This window comes from Arvicola amphibius, chromosome 3 (genome assembly GCF_903992535.2).
Source record: "Arvicola amphibius chromosome 3, mArvAmp1.2, whole genome shotgun sequence".
NCBI classification, from domain to species: domain Eukaryota; kingdom Metazoa; phylum Chordata; class Mammalia; order Rodentia; family Cricetidae; genus Arvicola; species Arvicola amphibius.
The window spans coordinates 172807582-172826551 of record NC_052049.1 but is presented as its reverse complement, the minus strand read 5'-3'; the positions used below and the strand labels follow the sequence as shown (position 1 = coordinate 172826551).

General features: G+C 47.1%; 1 protein-coding gene across 1 annotated transcript; it reads left to right on the top strand.

Moving 5' to 3' along the window:
• The first annotated feature begins 15416 nt into the window (after positions 1-15416).
• On the top strand, positions 15417-16684 carry Iqcf3 (IQ motif containing F3). The gene is made up of 2 exons (XM_042054749.1): positions 15417-15530; positions 16277-16684. Exons 1-2 carry the CDS (start codon positions 15417-15419, stop codon positions 16682-16684), a joined length of 522 nt encoding a protein of 173 aa, XP_041910683.1.
• Positions 16685-18970: the final 2286 nt, after the last annotated feature.

Genomic DNA, 18970 nt, shown 5'->3' with positions numbered 1-18970 from the left:
GTTTTTAATTTTAAAAGAAAAAAATAATACTCTTTTATTTTCTTCCCAAGACAAGGTCTCACTATGTAGCTCCAGCTGTCCTGGAACTCATTATAAACACCAGGCTGACCTTGAACTCATAGATATCTGCACACCTCTATCACTCGAGTGCTGGATTAAAGGCGAGCACCACTACACTGTTTAAAATTTGATAATCTTAGAAATCACCAGTCAGAGCTGTAGATACTGCAGCGACTTTCAGACATGCACACTTTCCTAGGACCTGTCAAGGATGCGCTGTGTGAAAACAACTGAGAAGGGGGGCCTGGTGTGCAGTACGAGGCTCCTGTCACTCAGCAAAGATAAACCAGAGACTCACAGAAAGCTTGTAAGTGGAGATAAGAAAACGTGTTTAAAACTACGTGCTTGAGGCTGGAGAGATGGCTCGGCAGCAGAAAAACACCTGTTGCTCTTTCAGGTGACCCCAGTTCAGTTCCCAACACTGGCATCCGGTGGCTCATAAGCACCTGTAACTCCAGCTCCAGAGGCCCTAATGAAAGGCTGTCTGCTACCCCAGGAATCCAGTACACAGGGGAGTCCACCGGAGAAGAGCAGAAAACAATGAGGAAGACCCTGACAGATATGAGAGCAGCTGATGCTAAGGAGCGGCAAAGGGAGGGAGGGAGAGAAGGAGAGAAACAAATCCTTCAATTTACCCTCACTTGTGAAAAGTCTGAGGGTAAATTAGGAAAAGCAAGGCAACCAAATTAGCTCCAAGAAAACAAAAGGAAAGTTCTGGAAAGGCTATGTACTCGTGAGGTGCCATTTCTGAGTCAAGAGCAGTGTATACAGTTACAATAATGTAATACTGATCTATTACAAAAAAGAGGGCACTGTAAGCACTGAGAGTAGGGCAGATAGCAGGGACAGACTGCGTCTTCATCCACACAAAGAACACAACAGAGAACATCTAAAATTGGAAAATATAATTTTCAATATAGCATGTTAGTGGGGTGTATGGGGGGGGGAGCATAGTTGAAAGCAACTGAGTGATGGGGAAAGATGCCAGGAGAAAATTGGTTGTTTTCATTGTTTACTTAGAATCATTGAGTAAATGTGAACAACTGTGTTCATGATGCCAATACAAATGCTAAAATTAAATGTCAACAAACCTCAACACAAAATCAATGCTGTCTGTGGACTCACAGACCCCGTGGAAAAGTGAAAAGGCAGGTGACAGCCTGAGGAAGGGTGTTAGCAAAACTTCTCCAACAACAAGTACTTCATGAAACAGGCATGAGCACAAGACTAAACTACTTTCCCAAGATTTTGTTGCTGCAACAAACACCGGTGACACCCAGTTGAGAAAAAAAAAAGAAAGATTTATTTGGGCTCACAGTTTGGGTAGTTTCGGTTCATCGTTGCAGGACCCATGATTTGTAGGCCTGCAGCAAGGTACAACATCATGGTAGGTATTGGAAAGCAGAAACATCTACCTTGAAGCAACCAGGAAACACAATTAGACACAGAGGAATAGGCCAGTACTGTGGGACAATGGTCTTGTACCCTTTAAATATTTGTCACTTGTATTGGTTTAATAATATGCTGATTGGCCAGTAACCAGGCAGGAACTATAGACGGGGTACCAGAATAGGAGAATTCTGGGAAGAGGAAGGCTCAGTCTGCAGTCCTCACCCAGATGCAGAGGAAGCAATATGAGAATACCTCACTGATAATAGGTACCAAGCAACGTGGCTAACAGACAAGAATTATGGGTTAATTTAAGATGTAAGAGTTAGGTAATAAGAAGTCTGAGCTAACAGGACACCCAAGTTTATAATTAATGTAGGCCTCTGTGTGCTTGTTTGAGACTGAACAACTGTGGGGCTGGGCAGGACAGAAACCTCTGACAACAGGTCAGAATAAAACAAAACCTTCATAACAGGTATCCAGTGACTTATTTGTCTGAGGTGGGCCCCACCAACTAACCTTCTAGCACCTCTCATTGTGGTGCCGCCTCCTGAGAAACGATCCTTCAAAACATGAGCCTACAAGGGACATTTCGTAATCAAACCATAACACAGACCAAGGGCAGTGGTACAAAGAGATGTCACTGGCCAGAATGGAGAAACAAAAACAAACAAACAAAAAAACCCTAAAATAGATACCAAGAACTGGGGTACTTGCAAATATTTCACTCATGGGAGTCCTCACTGAGCTTGGCAAGGAGGAACGATGGCACTGTCTCCATGTCACTCAGAAGAAGGCAGACATCACAAGGCTAGGCAACTTGCCCAGGGGCACTGGGCTTGAAGCTCAGGTACCCACCCTTCAGAATCACACTGCCCAAGTCCTCACTAGAGTCTCCAGGGGAAAAAGCCTGGTGACTCCACTTTCCATCTTCACAGCTTGGCAAAATTCAGATGGGACAGGCAGATTAGAGCGGAACCTCTGGGGCAGACAGTAAGCACTGTCAAGAGGATTGATAAACATTATTAAAATCACTTCTAATGCATGGATCTTAGAGGAGAGCCTACTGCATGTTACTAACCAGCATGATTGCTGACCACATTTAGAACTTATCCTTAGAGCCACAGATAAATGCAGCTCTCAGTCCTCATCAAAGAGGCTTCTTTTTGCAGCAGAGACCCTTACAGAAAGTCACAGATGGTCAAAATAGAGATTGACTGATCATGCGTTGCCCAACAGATATATCTACAACCCAGCTCCTGCATTGAAAGCTCAGGGACCGTCATGGAAGAGGAGACAGAAAGATCGTAGGAGCCAGAGGACCAGAACATCTGCTGTGAACTCATGTTTCCTAGAAGTGAATGGGAAGCTATACTCATGACACCTCAACAGCATAGCTGCCTAAGCAAGACTTGAACAATGACAGCACCAATAGACATGCTAACTTAGAAGGGAGAAAGGTCCTTGGGGCCACACGCCTATACGAACAACCACAGGAAACTAATGGCTGCTGAGAGAGGGAGATCTAGTCTTTCCGGGGGATGAGTGGTGTGGTAAGTCCTTCTGTATATGTGTTGCTTTTATTAATTAATGAATAAAGAAACTATTTTGGGCCCACACAGGTCAGAATAGAGGTAGGCGGGGAAAACTAAACTGAATGCTGGGAGAAAGGAGGAGTCAGAGAGATGCCATGTAGCCGCCAGAGGGAAAAGAAGCCAGCTGTTAGTTGGAACCTTGCCGGTAGGCCACGAACCTCATGATAAAATATAAATGAATGGAAATGGGTTAATTCTAGATGTAAGAGCTAGCTAGCAATACGCTTAAGTGATTTGCCAAGCAGTGATTTAAATAATATAGTTTCTGTGTGATTATTTCGGGAGTCTGGGTGGCCAGGAAATGAATGGGTGGTCTCCTACAACAGATGAGTCCCCAGCTGGTTATCCAATACCAAGTGGTTACCCTGAAATCATATCCATACATGTAGCACTAAAAGGACTCAGTAGGCTATATTTCTGTATTTATGTATTTGTATGTGTTTGTGTGTATAACAATAATAAATAAAAAGAGGCTACCAGTCTGAGAGGGTGAGGGGCCATATGTGAGAGGTTGGAGATGGGATGAGGGAGGGATTGGAGGGAGGAAAGGGAAGGGGGAAATTATGTAATTATATTTCAATTTAAATTTCTTTTCAAATATAAAAGTACTTGTCTTATGGTTTCTATTGCTGTGAAGAGACACTATAACCATAGCAACTCTTATAAAGAAAAACATTTAATTAGGTAGCTTACAGTTCAGAGGTTCAGTCCATTATCATCATGGTGGGACATGGCATCAAGTAGACATGGTACTGGAAAGGTGGCTGAGAATTCTTTATATTACAGGCAACAGGAAGTGGTCTGTCTCATTGGGCATGGCTTAAACATATATGAGACCTCAAAGCTTGCCTCCACAGTGACACTTCCTCCATAAAACCACACCTACTCCAGCAAGGCCACTCCTCCTAATAGTGCCACTCCTTTTGCATTCCATTTTCTTTCAAACCACTAGTCCTTTAAACTCTCTGATGTTTATTTTTCCTATAAACTATGTTGATGCATGGGAGGAGCAATTTGAATTCCTAATTGGCAGCTGTTTAACTCCTCCCTGATGTCCTGGCTACTTTGAACAAAGGATTCTCAGTCAGGCAGCCAATTGAACTACAATTGTAAGCCCACAATGGACTGTTTTGAATGTTCCATTGACACTCTGAGGAAGCTGCATAACAACCACAGCTGCTTGCTGCTGAAGCACAGCCCTAGCTCCTAAAGGTACAGCCACAGCCACAGCTGGTTCACAAAACTTGATGAACGCTAAAGGAACCTGCGACTTTTTCCACCCAGATCGGAGGGGAAGTACACCCTCTAGTAGCCTAGCAGTGACATGATGCGTGTACATATACAGTCCTTCATTTTCATGAAGCTCTGCTGTGATTGGCTATTTAGCCAGGTTTGCTGGGATTGCTTTGTGATCTGAGACACAACTTCCTGGGTTACCCCCTCAACACACACACACACACACACACCCCACCCCAAATAAACAACAGAACAGCGTGGTAACATTGGGCCCAATGCAAAGCTTCTCTCTAGTGATAGTTTCCTTGTCTCATTTTGACTCCATCACTAGTAGAGGGGGCTGCGCTGCTGCCCTGCAGCAAAGATGGTGGAACAGCTCTGCCATGGCATTAGCGGAGTCACAGGAGTGGTCAGCAGCCAGGGCAGTGCCAACCGTGGAACCGGGGGCATGGCCAGCAGCTGGCAGTGGCAGTTGCAGTGGAGGCACACCAGCAGCGCTGGCCACCATGAGTACAGCATCGACGACTGAAGCCACGGCAGTGGAGTGGCCACAGAACTGGAGCAGTCTGATAGCAGCCGTGGTGGCTACGACAGGAGCCACAGTAGAGGGACAGCGGGGACACCGGCAAAAGAGCTACAGCACAAGTGACAGTGACAAGCAGCATCAGTAATGACACAAGGTGACACTCCCCTGTGGTGGTGACTGTGACAGTGACCGAAGCATCAAGATCCAGAGAGAGGCTCAGAAGGGAAGGAGAGAGGAGGCAGAAATTAAAAGGTGAAGGAAGGCAGAGGGTTGAGGCTGGAGGACCATGGAAATGGCTGAAAATGAACAGTGAAGGCCAGCAACTGTTGGTCCTGGTCCCTAGGAAAATTCCAGAGGGCTGCCAGACATTATTATGAGACAGGTGTCGCAGACAACCATGGAAACAGGCAGAGGGTATCAGGAAAACCCAGCCTGAGTCAGTAGGGTGGGAAGGCCCACGTCCCTTCCTGTGACAAGATGATGGGCTCTGGTGTGGGAAGGACAGTGGTCACCACTGAGGCAATAAAAACTCATGTGTCAGCCCGACATCTCCAGTCCATTCCTGACAGGAGGGTATCAGTCAAGTGTTTCCTCTTCACCCAGTATCTCTGAGCTAGGAGAAGACAACCTGGCCCATAAGTCACAGATAATACTTGTGATGTCATGATCGTCTCCTCCTTTACCACCTGTCCTGCCCCTTACTGAAGCTAAAGGAGCAATGCCAAGAGGGGAATGAACATCTGAACCCCTGCCCTCCCACCATGGTCAGTCAGTGTTGCGTAAGATTCTGTCAGACTTGCCTTTGCTGGGGTGGAGACTTGGCCCTTGACAGAAGGAAACACTGGATGATGCCGTGGACTTCAGGAATAAAACAGGGAGCTGGAGCATTAGACATATCCAGAGAAATTAGTCTTCACCCATGACCCAATGAAACATTAACCTATATTGCTCTATTATTAATAAAAGCTCAGGAAGCAGATATTGGGGTATGAACCTGATAGGTCAAGAAAGCAGTCTAGAAACACCTAGCTGACTCCTCTCCACCTTCCCAGATTGAAAAGCCAGAGAATCTCTGCAAGCCCCTCCCTCTCTCTTCCTGCACCTCTCTATCTGGGCCCTCCAAAATCTCTATGGCTAATTCTGGTCAGCTAGTCGTGGACTCCACCTCCTAATTCAAGGCTTAACTTTATTAACAGTCTCAGAGCATGACTGTGCAATCAAATATCCTGCAACAACCCAGCTGTCACAGTGTTCTGTTGGTGAGAAGAGACACTAATGACCACAACAAGCCTTATAAAAGAAAGCATTTAATTGGGGCTTGCTTACAGTCTCAAAGGTTTAGTCTAGTTTCATCATGGTGGAGAGCATGGTGCTGGAGAAATAGCTCAGAGTTCTACGAATGGATCTGCAAGAGAGAGAGAGAGAGAGAGAGAGAGAGAGAGAGAGAGAGAGAGAGAGAGAGAGGAGAGAGAGAGAGAGAGAGAGAGAGACTCAGGGCTTGGAATGGGGATTTTGAAACCTCAAAGCCAACAAGACCACAGCTCCTAATCCTTCCAAATAGTGTCACCCCTGTTGACCAAGCATTCAAATCTATGAGCCTCTGGCAGTCATTCTCATTCAGATCACCATACAACCCAATTCTGATTGCAGGAGTCTGATCAAGATGAGAAAAAGGAAACACCAAAAGAAAAAGAGAAGGAAAAGCAGCTGCAGGTAGGTGAGAAAACTGGAAATGCCAACCCCATGATCCCACAGTCCCTGCTCCGGCTCCACTGGCCTGGCTCAGCACTGCTCTGTCCCTGAAATCCCCTCCCTGAGTAAAGAGAGCACAGAGCACCAGGAAGGTGAGGCCCAGGGTGGTGAGAAATGGGAAGGTGGGAAGGATGGCACAAGCCCCAGAGGCTAAGGAGTGACTTGAAAGGTAGGAGTAGACATTAACAGAAGCAAGGTGAGGGGCACCTTGGATGGTGAGGACACTGTGTGACACACTGGTGAGCAGCATCTTGGAGTCAGGACTGAGTCACAGGACATAAATTCAAAGTTTCTCCCCTATAAAGACCCTTTGCTTCCTATACCCCTGTAGAAGAAAACTCTCAGTCCCTGACTAAAATTTGTTTCAGAATCTCATTTCAAAGAAAACATAAACATCCAAACTCCAAAACAACAACAAAAACCAAAACCAAAATGCCTGACGCTGAATCCAAATGATGAGCACAGGCTCTGACCTCCCCCCTTCTACACAGCCATGAATAACAGAAGAACAGATCATCTCAGCAATACCTATTACACCTTGAAAAAGAACGTGGAAAGGAACAATCCATAGGCAGCAATGATGTGGAACCCCCGAAAGATAGCAGGCAAATGTAACAAGACAGAAAATAGGTCTAAGCTGTCAATTATATATTTTTAAAATAAGTTTAATATAATTGGGACAGTGAGGAGAGCCCACACAGGCCCTCCAAGTTCAGAAGCAGCGAGTCCAGGGACTGCTTGGGTTTGGGCTACCAAGGGGCTGTTTGGACTCTTCCTCCAAGGGGAGCAATTGACTCGTCTGTCTCCAAGAGGACTGAGGCTGGCTCAGGAGGCCTAGCAGGGTCTGGTATCACACCTTTACCAAGACACTGACACCACATTCTCAACAACCTACCCATCCCACAGAAAGAGACAATCTAGAGGTGAGAAAGGAAGTCAAGAGAATGGAAGGAGGGGGCAGCTCACAGTCCTCAGGGGATTGCCCACAGTTGAGAAGAGGATTTGCCAGAGGAGCTTTAGAAAAACCAGATTGGGGCCGGAGAGATGTCACAGAGGTTAAAAACACTGGTGGCTCTTTCAGAGGACCCGGGGTTCAGTTCCCAGCATCCACGTGGCAGCTCACAACTGTCTGTTAACTCTAGTTCCAGGGGATCCAACACCCTCACATAGACATACATGCAGGCAAAACACTGATATACATAGATAAATAAATCTTAAAAAAAAAGATAGCAGTCCACCGATTGACAAGTTGTATGCAGGGGAAGGTGCGTTTGCTGTAGCAGTCAGGATCCAAGGCCTGTGTTTAGGCTGACTATCCAAGCAAAGTGGTTGTGTATATATTAGAACCATGACTTACACACAGAACGATCTACTCTGCCCTTTGATTCTGATTACAGAAGAAGCAAACCCAAGACAAGAAAACTAAAGCTGCAAAGGCAGATGGAGCCGTACTTCAGGGAAAGAAGACAGTGAAACTGAAACTCCCACCCAGGCCAAAAGTACGTGGTATAGGGCCCAGTGTCAGGGGGTGACCCCCGATCGTAATCCACATCACTCGGGCTGATGAAGGCTTTGTATGTGGCCCGTACCATGAGATAGTCCTGGAATTGATGTTCTAAGCATGGTACATTTGAGAGTAAAAGGTCTGAGTATAGCCATTACTCCGAAGAACCATCAGAAACCAAGACTGTCCCGGCTAACCGGGACAGCTACACTCTCCAGCGCTGCCGTGAGCAGGGCTTGCTTACCCTTGACTGTCTTATCGTCACCTTATTGGCCTCAGAGACACGGATGACTCTTCTTGTTGCTCTTTTACTTTTTGCTCTTTAGGCTTTTGGAGGGTGCCCGCCACCAGCTCCCAAATAAATCACACACGCAGTCTATTCTTTCTTATGAATGTCCAGCCATAGCTTGCCTTGTTTCTAGCCAGCTTTTCTTATTATTCCTACTGCCTTTTGCCTCTGGCCTTTTACCTTTATCTGTTTCTGTATACCTTACTTTACTTCTTACTTCCTGGCTTGCTCTGTGGCTGGATGGCTGGCTCCTGCTGTACTGCTCTCCTTGTTCTCTTGTTCTTCCTTTTTACCCAGAGTTCTCCTCCTATTCCTACTCTCGGCCTCCCAGCCCCACTTATCCTTTCTCCTGGCTCACTATTGGCCATTCAGCTCTTTGTTAGGACCCTCAGGTGTTTTAGACAGGCAAAGAATCACAGCTTCACAGTTAAACAAATGCAGCATAAACCAAAGTAACACACCTGAAAATAATTTTCTACAACAGGTGACTGAGGTAGAAAGATTGATGTGTGGGGGAGAAGTCCCCAGAGAGCGGGAATAGGACTTGTGAAGCTGGGGGATGGTATGTGTTTGTGAATAAATAGCCAGACAGAGAATCTCATGCCCAAAATTATGCAAGAGTATGGAACGTGCGTGCGCACGCGCGCGTGTGTGTGTGTGTGTGTGTGTGTGTGTGCGTGTGTGTGAGATGTGGGAAGTAAACAAAGTAGAAGTGAAAAATAGAAGAGAAAGAGCCAGACCACACAGAGGAGGGAAATCATCATGGATAAGACAACAGGAAAGCTCACATTTGCAGGCTGAAGGAAGAGGTCAAGGGACCCTGGTGGCTATCAGATCCAAGACAGTTCTGTAGAACATAGAGCTGTTGTTCTAAACTGACCAGCCCAGTTCCATCGACAGCCTGAAGAGTATCAATAGCAGATGTACCCCATTCTATTGAGACTCAAGGTGATGCATGCATAACCACTAGTAAACATGACAGAAAGAGGTAACCTGAGTCCCCCTGGTTTCCCATCCTGAGGCTGAGCTACCTGAGGACTATTTCCTGAATGTCTTTTCTTTTTCATGCAACCACTTCTCTTCCAAATAGCAACTGCCTGCTGACGTTGTGCTGGCAAGCATAAAGATCCAGGCCTGGTGGCGCGGCACGCTGGTGCGCCGGACCCTGCTGCTTGCTGCCCTCAGTGCTTGGACCATTCAGTGCTGGTGGAGGGAGACAATGGCCAGGCTGCTAGACAGGAAGTTACAGAAGGTGATGAGCACCAGCCTGAGGCAGACACAGGCGGCTGTGAAGCTGCAGTCCTGGGTGCGGATGTGGCTGGTCCGGAAGCGTTACCTCCTTTTGCTCAACACTGTCGAAAAACTGCAAGACTCCAGGAATCCCTACATTTGTAAAAGTCTTAAAACGATCCAAGGCTGCTATGAGCTCACAGGAAACAAGCTAAAACTTCAGGTTGACATCTTTCTTGAATCACAAATTTGTCGGATTTCAGACTGCATTCCTTTCCCAATAAAGAACTGACCAAAGTTGCTCCTAATAGCTGTCTCTGGCTTTTCTGTAAGACAGGTTGCTGGATGTCTCAGGAAAATGACTGTGACTTAAACCACAAATGAGCTCTGGAGAACCAAGAGAGAATGTCTGCTGGTGTGGGATAATTGTCTGTATTCTGTCAATCATGTTTTAAATAAATGCTGATTGGCGAGGCAGGAAGTATAGGCGGGTCAACCAGAAAGGAAGTAGAGGTGGGGCCATGAGAACAGGAGAATGCTGGAAAGGAGGAAGCCCACCCATTCCTTTGTACTCCTGCCCAGATAACTGAAGAAGCAGGATGTGACCTTTTCCTCTGAGAAAGGTACCAAGCCATGTGGTAACATAGATAAGAACAATGGGTAAATATAAACTACAAGAACTAATAATAAAAGACCCCCCCATGTGGGGAGACTCTCACTCAAGTCTCAGGATAACATGACCGCCCCCCCCCCCCCAGTAACTCACGAGAGACCGTCCTTGCTGCAATCACACAAGGTTTATTTGACAGGACAGGAACCAGTACACTGGGGCCGAAACTCATAACCCATGCAGGGGAGGAGTTTGACCTTGAGTAACTGAGAGAAGGGGTTTTTAAGGGAAGAAACCACAACCCAGTAATCCAAGGGGGGTAGGGAAGATGTCGTTGAAAATTCCAGAAATACCAGTGATAATCACAAGGGAGTAACTCCCTGTTTCTCAAGATTATTCTCAAGATTATAATCTAACTTTATCTCCAGCTAGTTCCTGAAATAGAGTCACTGAACATAGATTTTTGGCTCTATTTTTCCTGCTAGAGGGGTCTGGATTTATCCAGATCTTTCACTAATAAGTAGCCTGAGCTAATGGGCCAATCAGTTATAACTTAATGTAGACTCTCTATGTGATTTTCTTTGGGGGCTTGCCGGCTGTGGGGTACCGGGTGGGACAGAAACCCCAACAAGCAGGCCCCTCATGTTACAGTCTTCACTTCCCGGCAGCAGAGAGTGTGAGAGCCTCAGGCTGGACGATCAAGATCTATGACTGATTAGCAATGCCTGCTGGTTGGAATATTTGGTGTTGTAGGGTTCAGGTGTTGCATGGGCAACTCCAGAGACCCTGCCCCACTGATGTCCATTTAAATGACGTCCCTCAAGTTATGCAACATGGAAGAAGAGCTCATCCTCCAACATTTTCTGGGTTTAACTCTTCCCCAGAGTCCATGTGACCTTGTTTGGTCTGACCTGGTCTTTATCTTCTTGGTGCCTTTCCTGTGACACTGGACAGGAGGGAACTTCGATTTCAGTGACATTAGGATAAGACTCAGGAAAAGGACATAAGTGTTATAGGCAAAAGTAGTATGGGTAGGGAAAGGTGGGTTCACTTGGAGCTAAAGAAAGCCAGCACAGACGAAGGAAGCTGGCTTGTCCATGCATCAAAGAGTCAAGCCTTTCAATGAGTTGCTGATATGGACTAGAGCCTAGAAATTTCCCATGGATCATGGGTATGTTGCTATTATTCATTTTTTTGTTTTTTGTTTTTAATTTTTGAATCAGGTACTGTATTAAGCAGGGTTCTCTAGAGGAACAGAGCTGGTAGGATGAATCTATGTATATAGGAAGGGAATGAGCAATGCCTTGAAAGGAGGAGATAGAATCAGAGGTGGCAACAGGGACAAACTGGTAATGCTGGCTTGACATCAGCTTGGAAAATTATCTGACCCTTTCAAAGAGGTTTCTACAATGATCAGGGCACCATTCTTTTATACAATGGCTTCTCTTTGAAAAATTCCCATAAAAAAATGTTCAGACACAGGATGGAATGGCCTGTTTTGAGGGTTCAGCTGGGAAACAAAAGTATCACAGATACAAGAGGACCAGTTGGGGTGACAGCAACAGACAAGGAGGCATAGAAATGAGCTGAGGCTCTCCATCCAGACTCTCCTCAGCCCCACCCACTTGATGGTTCGGGTATGGAGTACCTCCCACAGGTATACCATCACCTCAGTTCCAGATCATCTGACACCTTCTCCTGACCTCCACAGGCACTAGACACACATGCAGTATACATACATGCATGCAAGAAACATACACAAACACACAAAGAGATCTTTAACAAAATGAAACATGGGAGGGCAGGCGACATCTGGCAGGGTAGGAATTCTTGTGGGCAGACACCAAGAGGACAGCGGGAGACGCTGCAGCAAAGACCCCAGAAGTCAGAGAACCCAAGAATAGGGCAAGTCTGCCAGCCTGAGACGCGGGTTGCAGCCAGAGAGGTAGATGGTACCCAAACCTTCTGAGGTTTGCCCCCTGCCAGCACATACTCCAAGTGCCAGACACAGTGCTACAAGAGGTAACATTTACCCTGCCGGGTTTCAGTCTTGAAATCCTTCAGCAAGTGTCCCCTTGATCTGTGGTAGTCTCCTGCTCCTCTCCTTAGGAATGGGGATGTTTGGTCTGTGATACTGCACATTCAAAGTGCGAGAATCGGCTCTCACGGTTACCCCTGCAACTGTAGTGGAGCTGCACCCGCCTCCTGAGCCAGAGCACTGCCTTGAGGCAAGAAACTCAGAGAAGAGCATCAGAGAGAACGGCAGTATCTCCAGCAGATATGCTCCAGCACATCTGTAATTTCTGTTATTAGAACCTTTTTTCAATTCAAGATGGCAGTGGTTGCTGGCAATCTGGGGACTGAAGAGCTGGTCCTCTTCTGGAATGCTCAGGCCAGTGCACCGGTCCTACAGCCTGGAGTGGCTACTGCTTGCCCTTCTTGGTGGAGGAGAGCATGGGGCCTCGGTGCTGCCCGAGGCCCACAAGCACAACAGTATGGTACTGGGTGAAGTGGCAGGGTGACCTTTATCAAGAGCAGAGAGGTATCCAACTGGCCTAGAGCACTTGAGGATCTTGTCACCAGATGCCCTCCCAAGCCAAAAGATCTCCCCTGACTCTGGGCACTAACAGAATATCTGAGAGGAATCCCATTGATGGTCCAGTATTTATGGTGCTTCAGAAACTAGAAACCCTGAACCAGACCAATGACTCATTGCAATACGTATTTTTATGTAAACCTGTTTGGGCAAAAAAAATACAATGTGACACACTGCAGTCCGCAGTGCCGTTTAGAGGAATAAGTAAACGAGCAATGGAGATGTGGGAAAGATGGCTGAGAGGAGCAGCAATGCATGCTGGATGGTGACTGGGGAAGCATGTCATTGTGGAGTAGGGCCGGCAGGGTGGTGGCAGTAGCCTAAAGGCCTCGCAAGCTCTGCTCCAGAAGTTGCTACCCAGCTGCATGATTACCATGACTCTGAGCAACAGCAGGATGTCCGAGATGGAGAACAGTTCATTTTCTGAACTGGACCTCCTCAAAACACATCTATGATCCACACTGCCACTGGAAGCCATGTTGGTGCCTCATGTTTCATGTTACCACCAAAGGCCATAGGGATGTCAATGGTCTGTGCTGCCACCTGTGGACCATGCTGGGGGTGCAGTGCGGTGGAGACAATGGCATGTCAATGTGAGTGACCTGCACTGCCACCTGAGGCCAAGTCGACATCAGTGGTCTGGGCTTTCTTATTTCAAGAGGAAAGAACCAGGGCACAGTCACAATCAAATCGAAGCAAAACCAAGTTCAAATTGTGTAACTAACTCGATGTTCAATGTCTGGTATCCACTCACTATTTTATTGGCTCTTCCAAGGGGCTTTGTAGGGGGAGTTTTTTTTTTTTTTTAAATCAGGACCACTGGCTTCCCAAATACACAGAGACTTATTAATCATAAATGCTTGGCCGATAGCTTAGGCTTATTACTAACTAGCTCTTACATCTCTCTGCCTAGCTATTGGCCAATTGGCTCTTCATTAAACCAACGAGAACAAAACATCCTCCCAGTGAACAAAAGGATTATTCCACAGCAGGGCTTAGGTCCCTTCTCTGGCTCCACCCCCTGCAGCACTCACAGCTTGTCATCTAGGCTCTGACTGGCTCTGCTTCACCACTGCCAGTGTTCTTAGTGGTCGTCCCATGGTACTGGCATTTCCAAAATGCTGGGGTCTTTTGTTGCAACTGGGCTGTGCTTTCACCAATAGTCCCTCTGCATGGTGCCAAGCCCCAGCTTTTCTGCATGACTCCTTCAATCCTTCGACTGTGACCAAAGCTGCACCTTCACCAATGACCTATCCTTGCCTCTCACAGTGCTAAGTCTCAGCTTGTGATCCCTTCATGCCTTCAAAACCAGCCCCACCTGGGTGACTCTTACACTACTAGGCTCACTTTCCAGCATAAGGTACAACCTTGGCCGCCTCTGTAGCAGCTTCTCTGTGCTGCAGAATCTTAATTCAAAATAACAAATGGCCCGAATAGAATCTTTAAACTTCACAAGCCAGGCCTCCTTCACCCACATTGCCCCCAACATTCTTATCTTCCAAGCTTCCACAGAACAGCTCGCTGAGCTCGCAATACTCAATGGCTCTTCTACCCAGAGTTCCAAAGTCCTTCCACAGTCCTCCTAAAAACAGCATAGTCAGGTCTGTCACATCAGGACCCCACCCCTGGTACCAATTTCTGTCTTCGCTAGGGTTACTATTGCTGTGATAAAACACCATGATCAAAAACAAGTTGGGAAGGAAAGGTTTATTTGACTTACGGTTACACGGCACTGCTCATCACTGAAGGAAGTCAGGTTAGGAACTCAAACAGGGCAGGAACCTGGAGGCAGGAGCTGGTGCAGAGGCTATGAAGGGGTGCTACTTACTGGCTTGTTCCTCATAGCTTGCTTAATCTGCTTTCATATAGAACACAGGACCACCATCTCAGGAATGGCACCACCCACATCAATTACAAAGAAAGTGCCCTACAGACTTGCTTACAGCCTGATCTGATGGAGGCATCTCAGGCCCCTCCTCTAACCTGTGTCCAGTTGACATAAAACCAAACAACACAGGACCCAACAGGTAAGAGCACGTACTGTTCTTTTTTTTTTCAAAATTTATTTATTTATTATGTATACAATATTCTGTCTGTGTGTGTCTGCAGACCAGAAGAGGGCAGCAGACCTCATTACAGATGGTTGTGAGCCACCATGTGGTTGCCGGGAATTGAACTCATGACCTTTGGAAGAGCAGGCAATGCTCTTAACCACTGAGCCATCTCTCCAGCCCCCACACGTATTGTTCTTGCAGAAAACTGAGTCCCAGCACCCAGGTGTCTCACCACAGCAATGAGCAGATGAATAAAACACTCTACGCACATTCTGCATCCATTGAAAGAAGGATTTCCCCCACCCCAAAGGAAAGGCAGAGAGTAGAAGAAGAATATCAGTCAGGGAGGTCAGAGGCTCATGTACCTTCTTGTCACAACATGAGCTGCTGCCCTCAGTGATCAATGACAGAATGTGCCTGGTGTAGCCAAACCATAACTCATCTTTGGGATAGGACATACTCACACCCTAAAGACCCTAGTTCATTCCTGGCTAGAAACAGAAAGATATTTCTTCTTCATCCAAAACCTGGGATACTGGAGAAGGCAACCTGGTTCCTGGGTCACAGTTGCCCTTATGACATCACGGGCATCTCCTCCATCAGCCACCCTGAGCCTGCTGGAGTCGGATGAGCAGCAACCGAAGGGGGATGATCACCTGAGTCCCTTCTCTCTGCCATGGGCGCTCAATGTTGTGTAAGACTGTCAGATTCACTGACCTAGGGTTGGGGGATGCTACTTGGCAGAAGGAAGTCATGGGCTACTCTAGGGGCCCCTGGAAAGACTGGGGAGCTGGGCTGCAGGGATTTTGCATGGGTGCTGGCTTTTACGTATGCCTCCCGCTTTGATTACAGAAGTCTGAATCTGAAATCAGTCAATTTGAGGAAGAGAGGAAACCGAAGGTGAGTGTGACCCAGGACCATAAATGAACCAGAACCCCCAAAACCCTGACCTCAGTGTTTGTAGAAAGGAGGCACCATCCTCATTCCCATCTGGTCAGCTCAGGTTTTCTCTCTCCTGTCCCTTAAATCCCCTCTATCCTGCTCATGGAGCAGTGGGAAGTGAGAAGGTAGATGGGTTGCCGTGGGCCCGCATGATTGAGAGAGTTAGAAATGACGTGGGAGAAGAACCTGGGAACTGTGATACCTAGTGGGATTGTGTACTGGTTCAGAACTGAGATTCAGGCTATAATCCTATGGCTCTTCTTTAGGAAGACCTCATAAGGTCTTCAGGGTCAGAAAGTCTTTCCCCTGGGTCCCCTGTGAACACCACAGCATAAACATACCTCACTTTATAAAGGAGGCCACTGTGGCTCAGAAGATGAGCCACAGCTGTAGATATGGCCACAGCCATGGACAAGACAGAGGTGGAGACAAAAACTCTCTCCATCTCTCCTGTATCCCCATCCACTGAGCATCCTATCCTTTGCTTGGTTAGCGCCAACGTCCAAAACAACGCCATGGAAAAAGGACCCAAGCAGCCAGTAAGATCCAGGCCTTGTGGCGCGGATTCCTGGTGAGGCAAACACTGCTGGTTGCTGCCCTCAATGCCTGGGTGATTCAGTGCTGGTGGAGGAACATCCTGCACAAGCAGCTTCTTAAACGGCGGCTGGCGCTGCTGAGGATATACGTCATTGAGGAAGAGGCGGCAGTCAGGCTCCAGGCCTGGGTTCGCATGTGGCAGTGCCGTCGTTATTTCAGTCAAATGTGCAACACGCTCTGTGTGGTCCAGACCCTCGAGAACAGCATTACCTTCCGGAACGATGACATTTATCAGGTTCAATATGGAGAATATGGAGTTGTTTCCAAGCAGCCTGAGTTCCACATCGAAATCCTATCCCTCTAAAGGCCTATAGCACAAAGAATTGGCTCCAGTGCCTCAATAAATACCTAACCTGGTTTGGTGAGTCTCAGTGATTGTCGTGCCATAGGGCACCCCCGCCGCAGGGATTCAGACTACATCTCTTCCTCTCCTTAAGAGAAGACCTTACCCATCCACGCAGAGCCTCCTGGTACCTCCAAACCAAGAAATGAGGCTCAAGATGTCTGTATCCACGCAGAGCCAGGCATCCCACTACACAACCCTGGGACCATCCCTGTCTTTTGAAGTTGGAATAAAGGGACTAGGCTTCACGTTCCTAACGCAATATATGAGAAATGCGGTTTCTCTGCCTACTACCGAGCACTTGGCATAATCATTATAAGCACCCCCTCATAGCACAGAAACAATACATTTACCACCCAAGCTCCAATTTTTTGTTGTTTTCTTGCCTCCTCTCTTCTAGGAGAAAGGTCAGAATATTTGGGCCTGTAAAGCAAGGTTGTTGCAATAGACTGAACATTAAGCCCAACATATTATCTGGCCCTTGCTAATTGGTACACGCTAGGCAAATATCTTCTAAAATCTAATTAGCACTCCTGAGAGACAGACATAACAATTGCACTTTCAGCCACGCCATTCATGCTCTTGCCCCTCAGTATCCTTGACAGCTTTATCCCCGTGAGCCTCTCTCTCCATCTTAGAACGAGCCTCGCCCTATCCTGCTTCATCCCTACGCTAGATGAGCGAAGAGGCAAGTCTTGTTAGACAGGAGGAAAGCATTTATCAGCTCCTCGAAAAGCTAAACAGAAACCACATGTGATGGTGTAATGCCAGTGTTTGCAAGCCTGAGTCAGGGAGTCCGAACGGGGCTACATGGAGAAGCCTTATCAAAAAGGGGGGGGGGGGGGGGGGTAGGCTGGTGACATGGCTTAGTAGATGAAGGTACTTGCCTCCAAGCCTGAAGACCTGAGCTCAATTCCCAGAATCCACATGTTGGAAGAAGAGAACTGACTCCCATAGGTTGTCCTCTGAGAGGCAGACTGGAGGAAAGGGTAGAGGAAGGAATGCAGGAGGGATAACTAAAGGAAGCCTACTACTGAAGAAGCTTCCTGAAATCTATACATACACATATACATATACACATACACATACATATACATATATAGTTTAAATAGAATTACCCCATTCCAGGGCAAAAATGCTTCACCAAGACACAACAGGATAAAAAAAAAAAAAAAAAAAAAAAAAAAAAGCCCAATGCTAGCAATGGGTTACATCTTTTGAAGTTGTTGGCAAGTGAGTCACATGGGCCCCCAGATATTACAGGATCTTGCGAACACTCTTGGTTACCTCCAGAACTTCCGGTAAGATGGGAGGAGAGCAACCACACACTTGAGTCACAGAAAAAGGAACTATCAGGCTGCTACTCACAAGGAAGCATCCCCGACACTGTCTAGCTTTCACGGAGCTGGAAGATGCTGCGCACACAACAGAGAAGAGAAGGAACCACCATTCTCACCTAGTCACTGACCCTGTGAGCTACAGCAATGACTGGCCCGTGCAGAGATGCCCGTCATGAGTGAACAGCCACTTCCTTACTGAATCTAAGGCCCACTTCACAAGTTGAATCGCATACCTGACATTATTACTGGGGCCCTGACCCTAGGGCTAGACAATTCATAGCCCCTATAGGCAAACCTACCACTATGACTCTGGTAAATAGACACAGTTTTAAACTGACTCCACATGGCTTGTGGTTATATCCCTAGACTAGTATATCAGTCCTCATCGGAAAAGCCTCTTTTGGCAGTAGACACCAATTAACACAGAGATCTACAACTGGTCAAGGCACAGAGAACACCTGAAGAAGGCTCAGCCCTGATTATAACTTCTATTGCATAGCCCCTCCTCCCAAGGCTTGGGGATTACTGCTCAAGGAGGACAAAAGGATTACAAGACTCGGAGGTGATGCATGCCTACCCGGAAATAGTGCTTCTGGACACAGCAGGGCACTTCACATATGAATTCAGAGCAGCTGAGACAGCATGCACAAAACCTGCATAAGCCCCCGTCGGACAAAATCCCATCATACAAAGATGTGGGCATGAAGTTTCACCCCTGAGAGAGCGATCAGCAATTGTTAGCTCCTGGGAGGGTGAGCGTGTGTTTAAGGTGTGGCCTGGTGAGCTGACTACCCTCCAGTGAAGGCCACACATACGGCAGTACAGATGGTACTTGGTGGGGGGTGGGGAAGGACATAATTGAGTCATTTGAAAGTGGGGGTGGATTTAGGAGGAGGGAGGAGGTGAA

What these genes read in the sequence shown, in the direction of transcription:
- Iqcf3 (XM_042054749.1), top strand. Translation starts at nt 15,417, where the DNA reads ATGACATCACGGGCATCTCCTCCATCAGCCACCCTGAGCCTGCTGGAG. An exon ending in CTCTGCCATGGGCGCTCAAT is followed by an intron (nt 15,531 to 16,276) that starts GTTGTGTAAGAC and finishes TTGCTTGGTTAG; the next exon opens with CGCCAACGTCCAAAACAACG.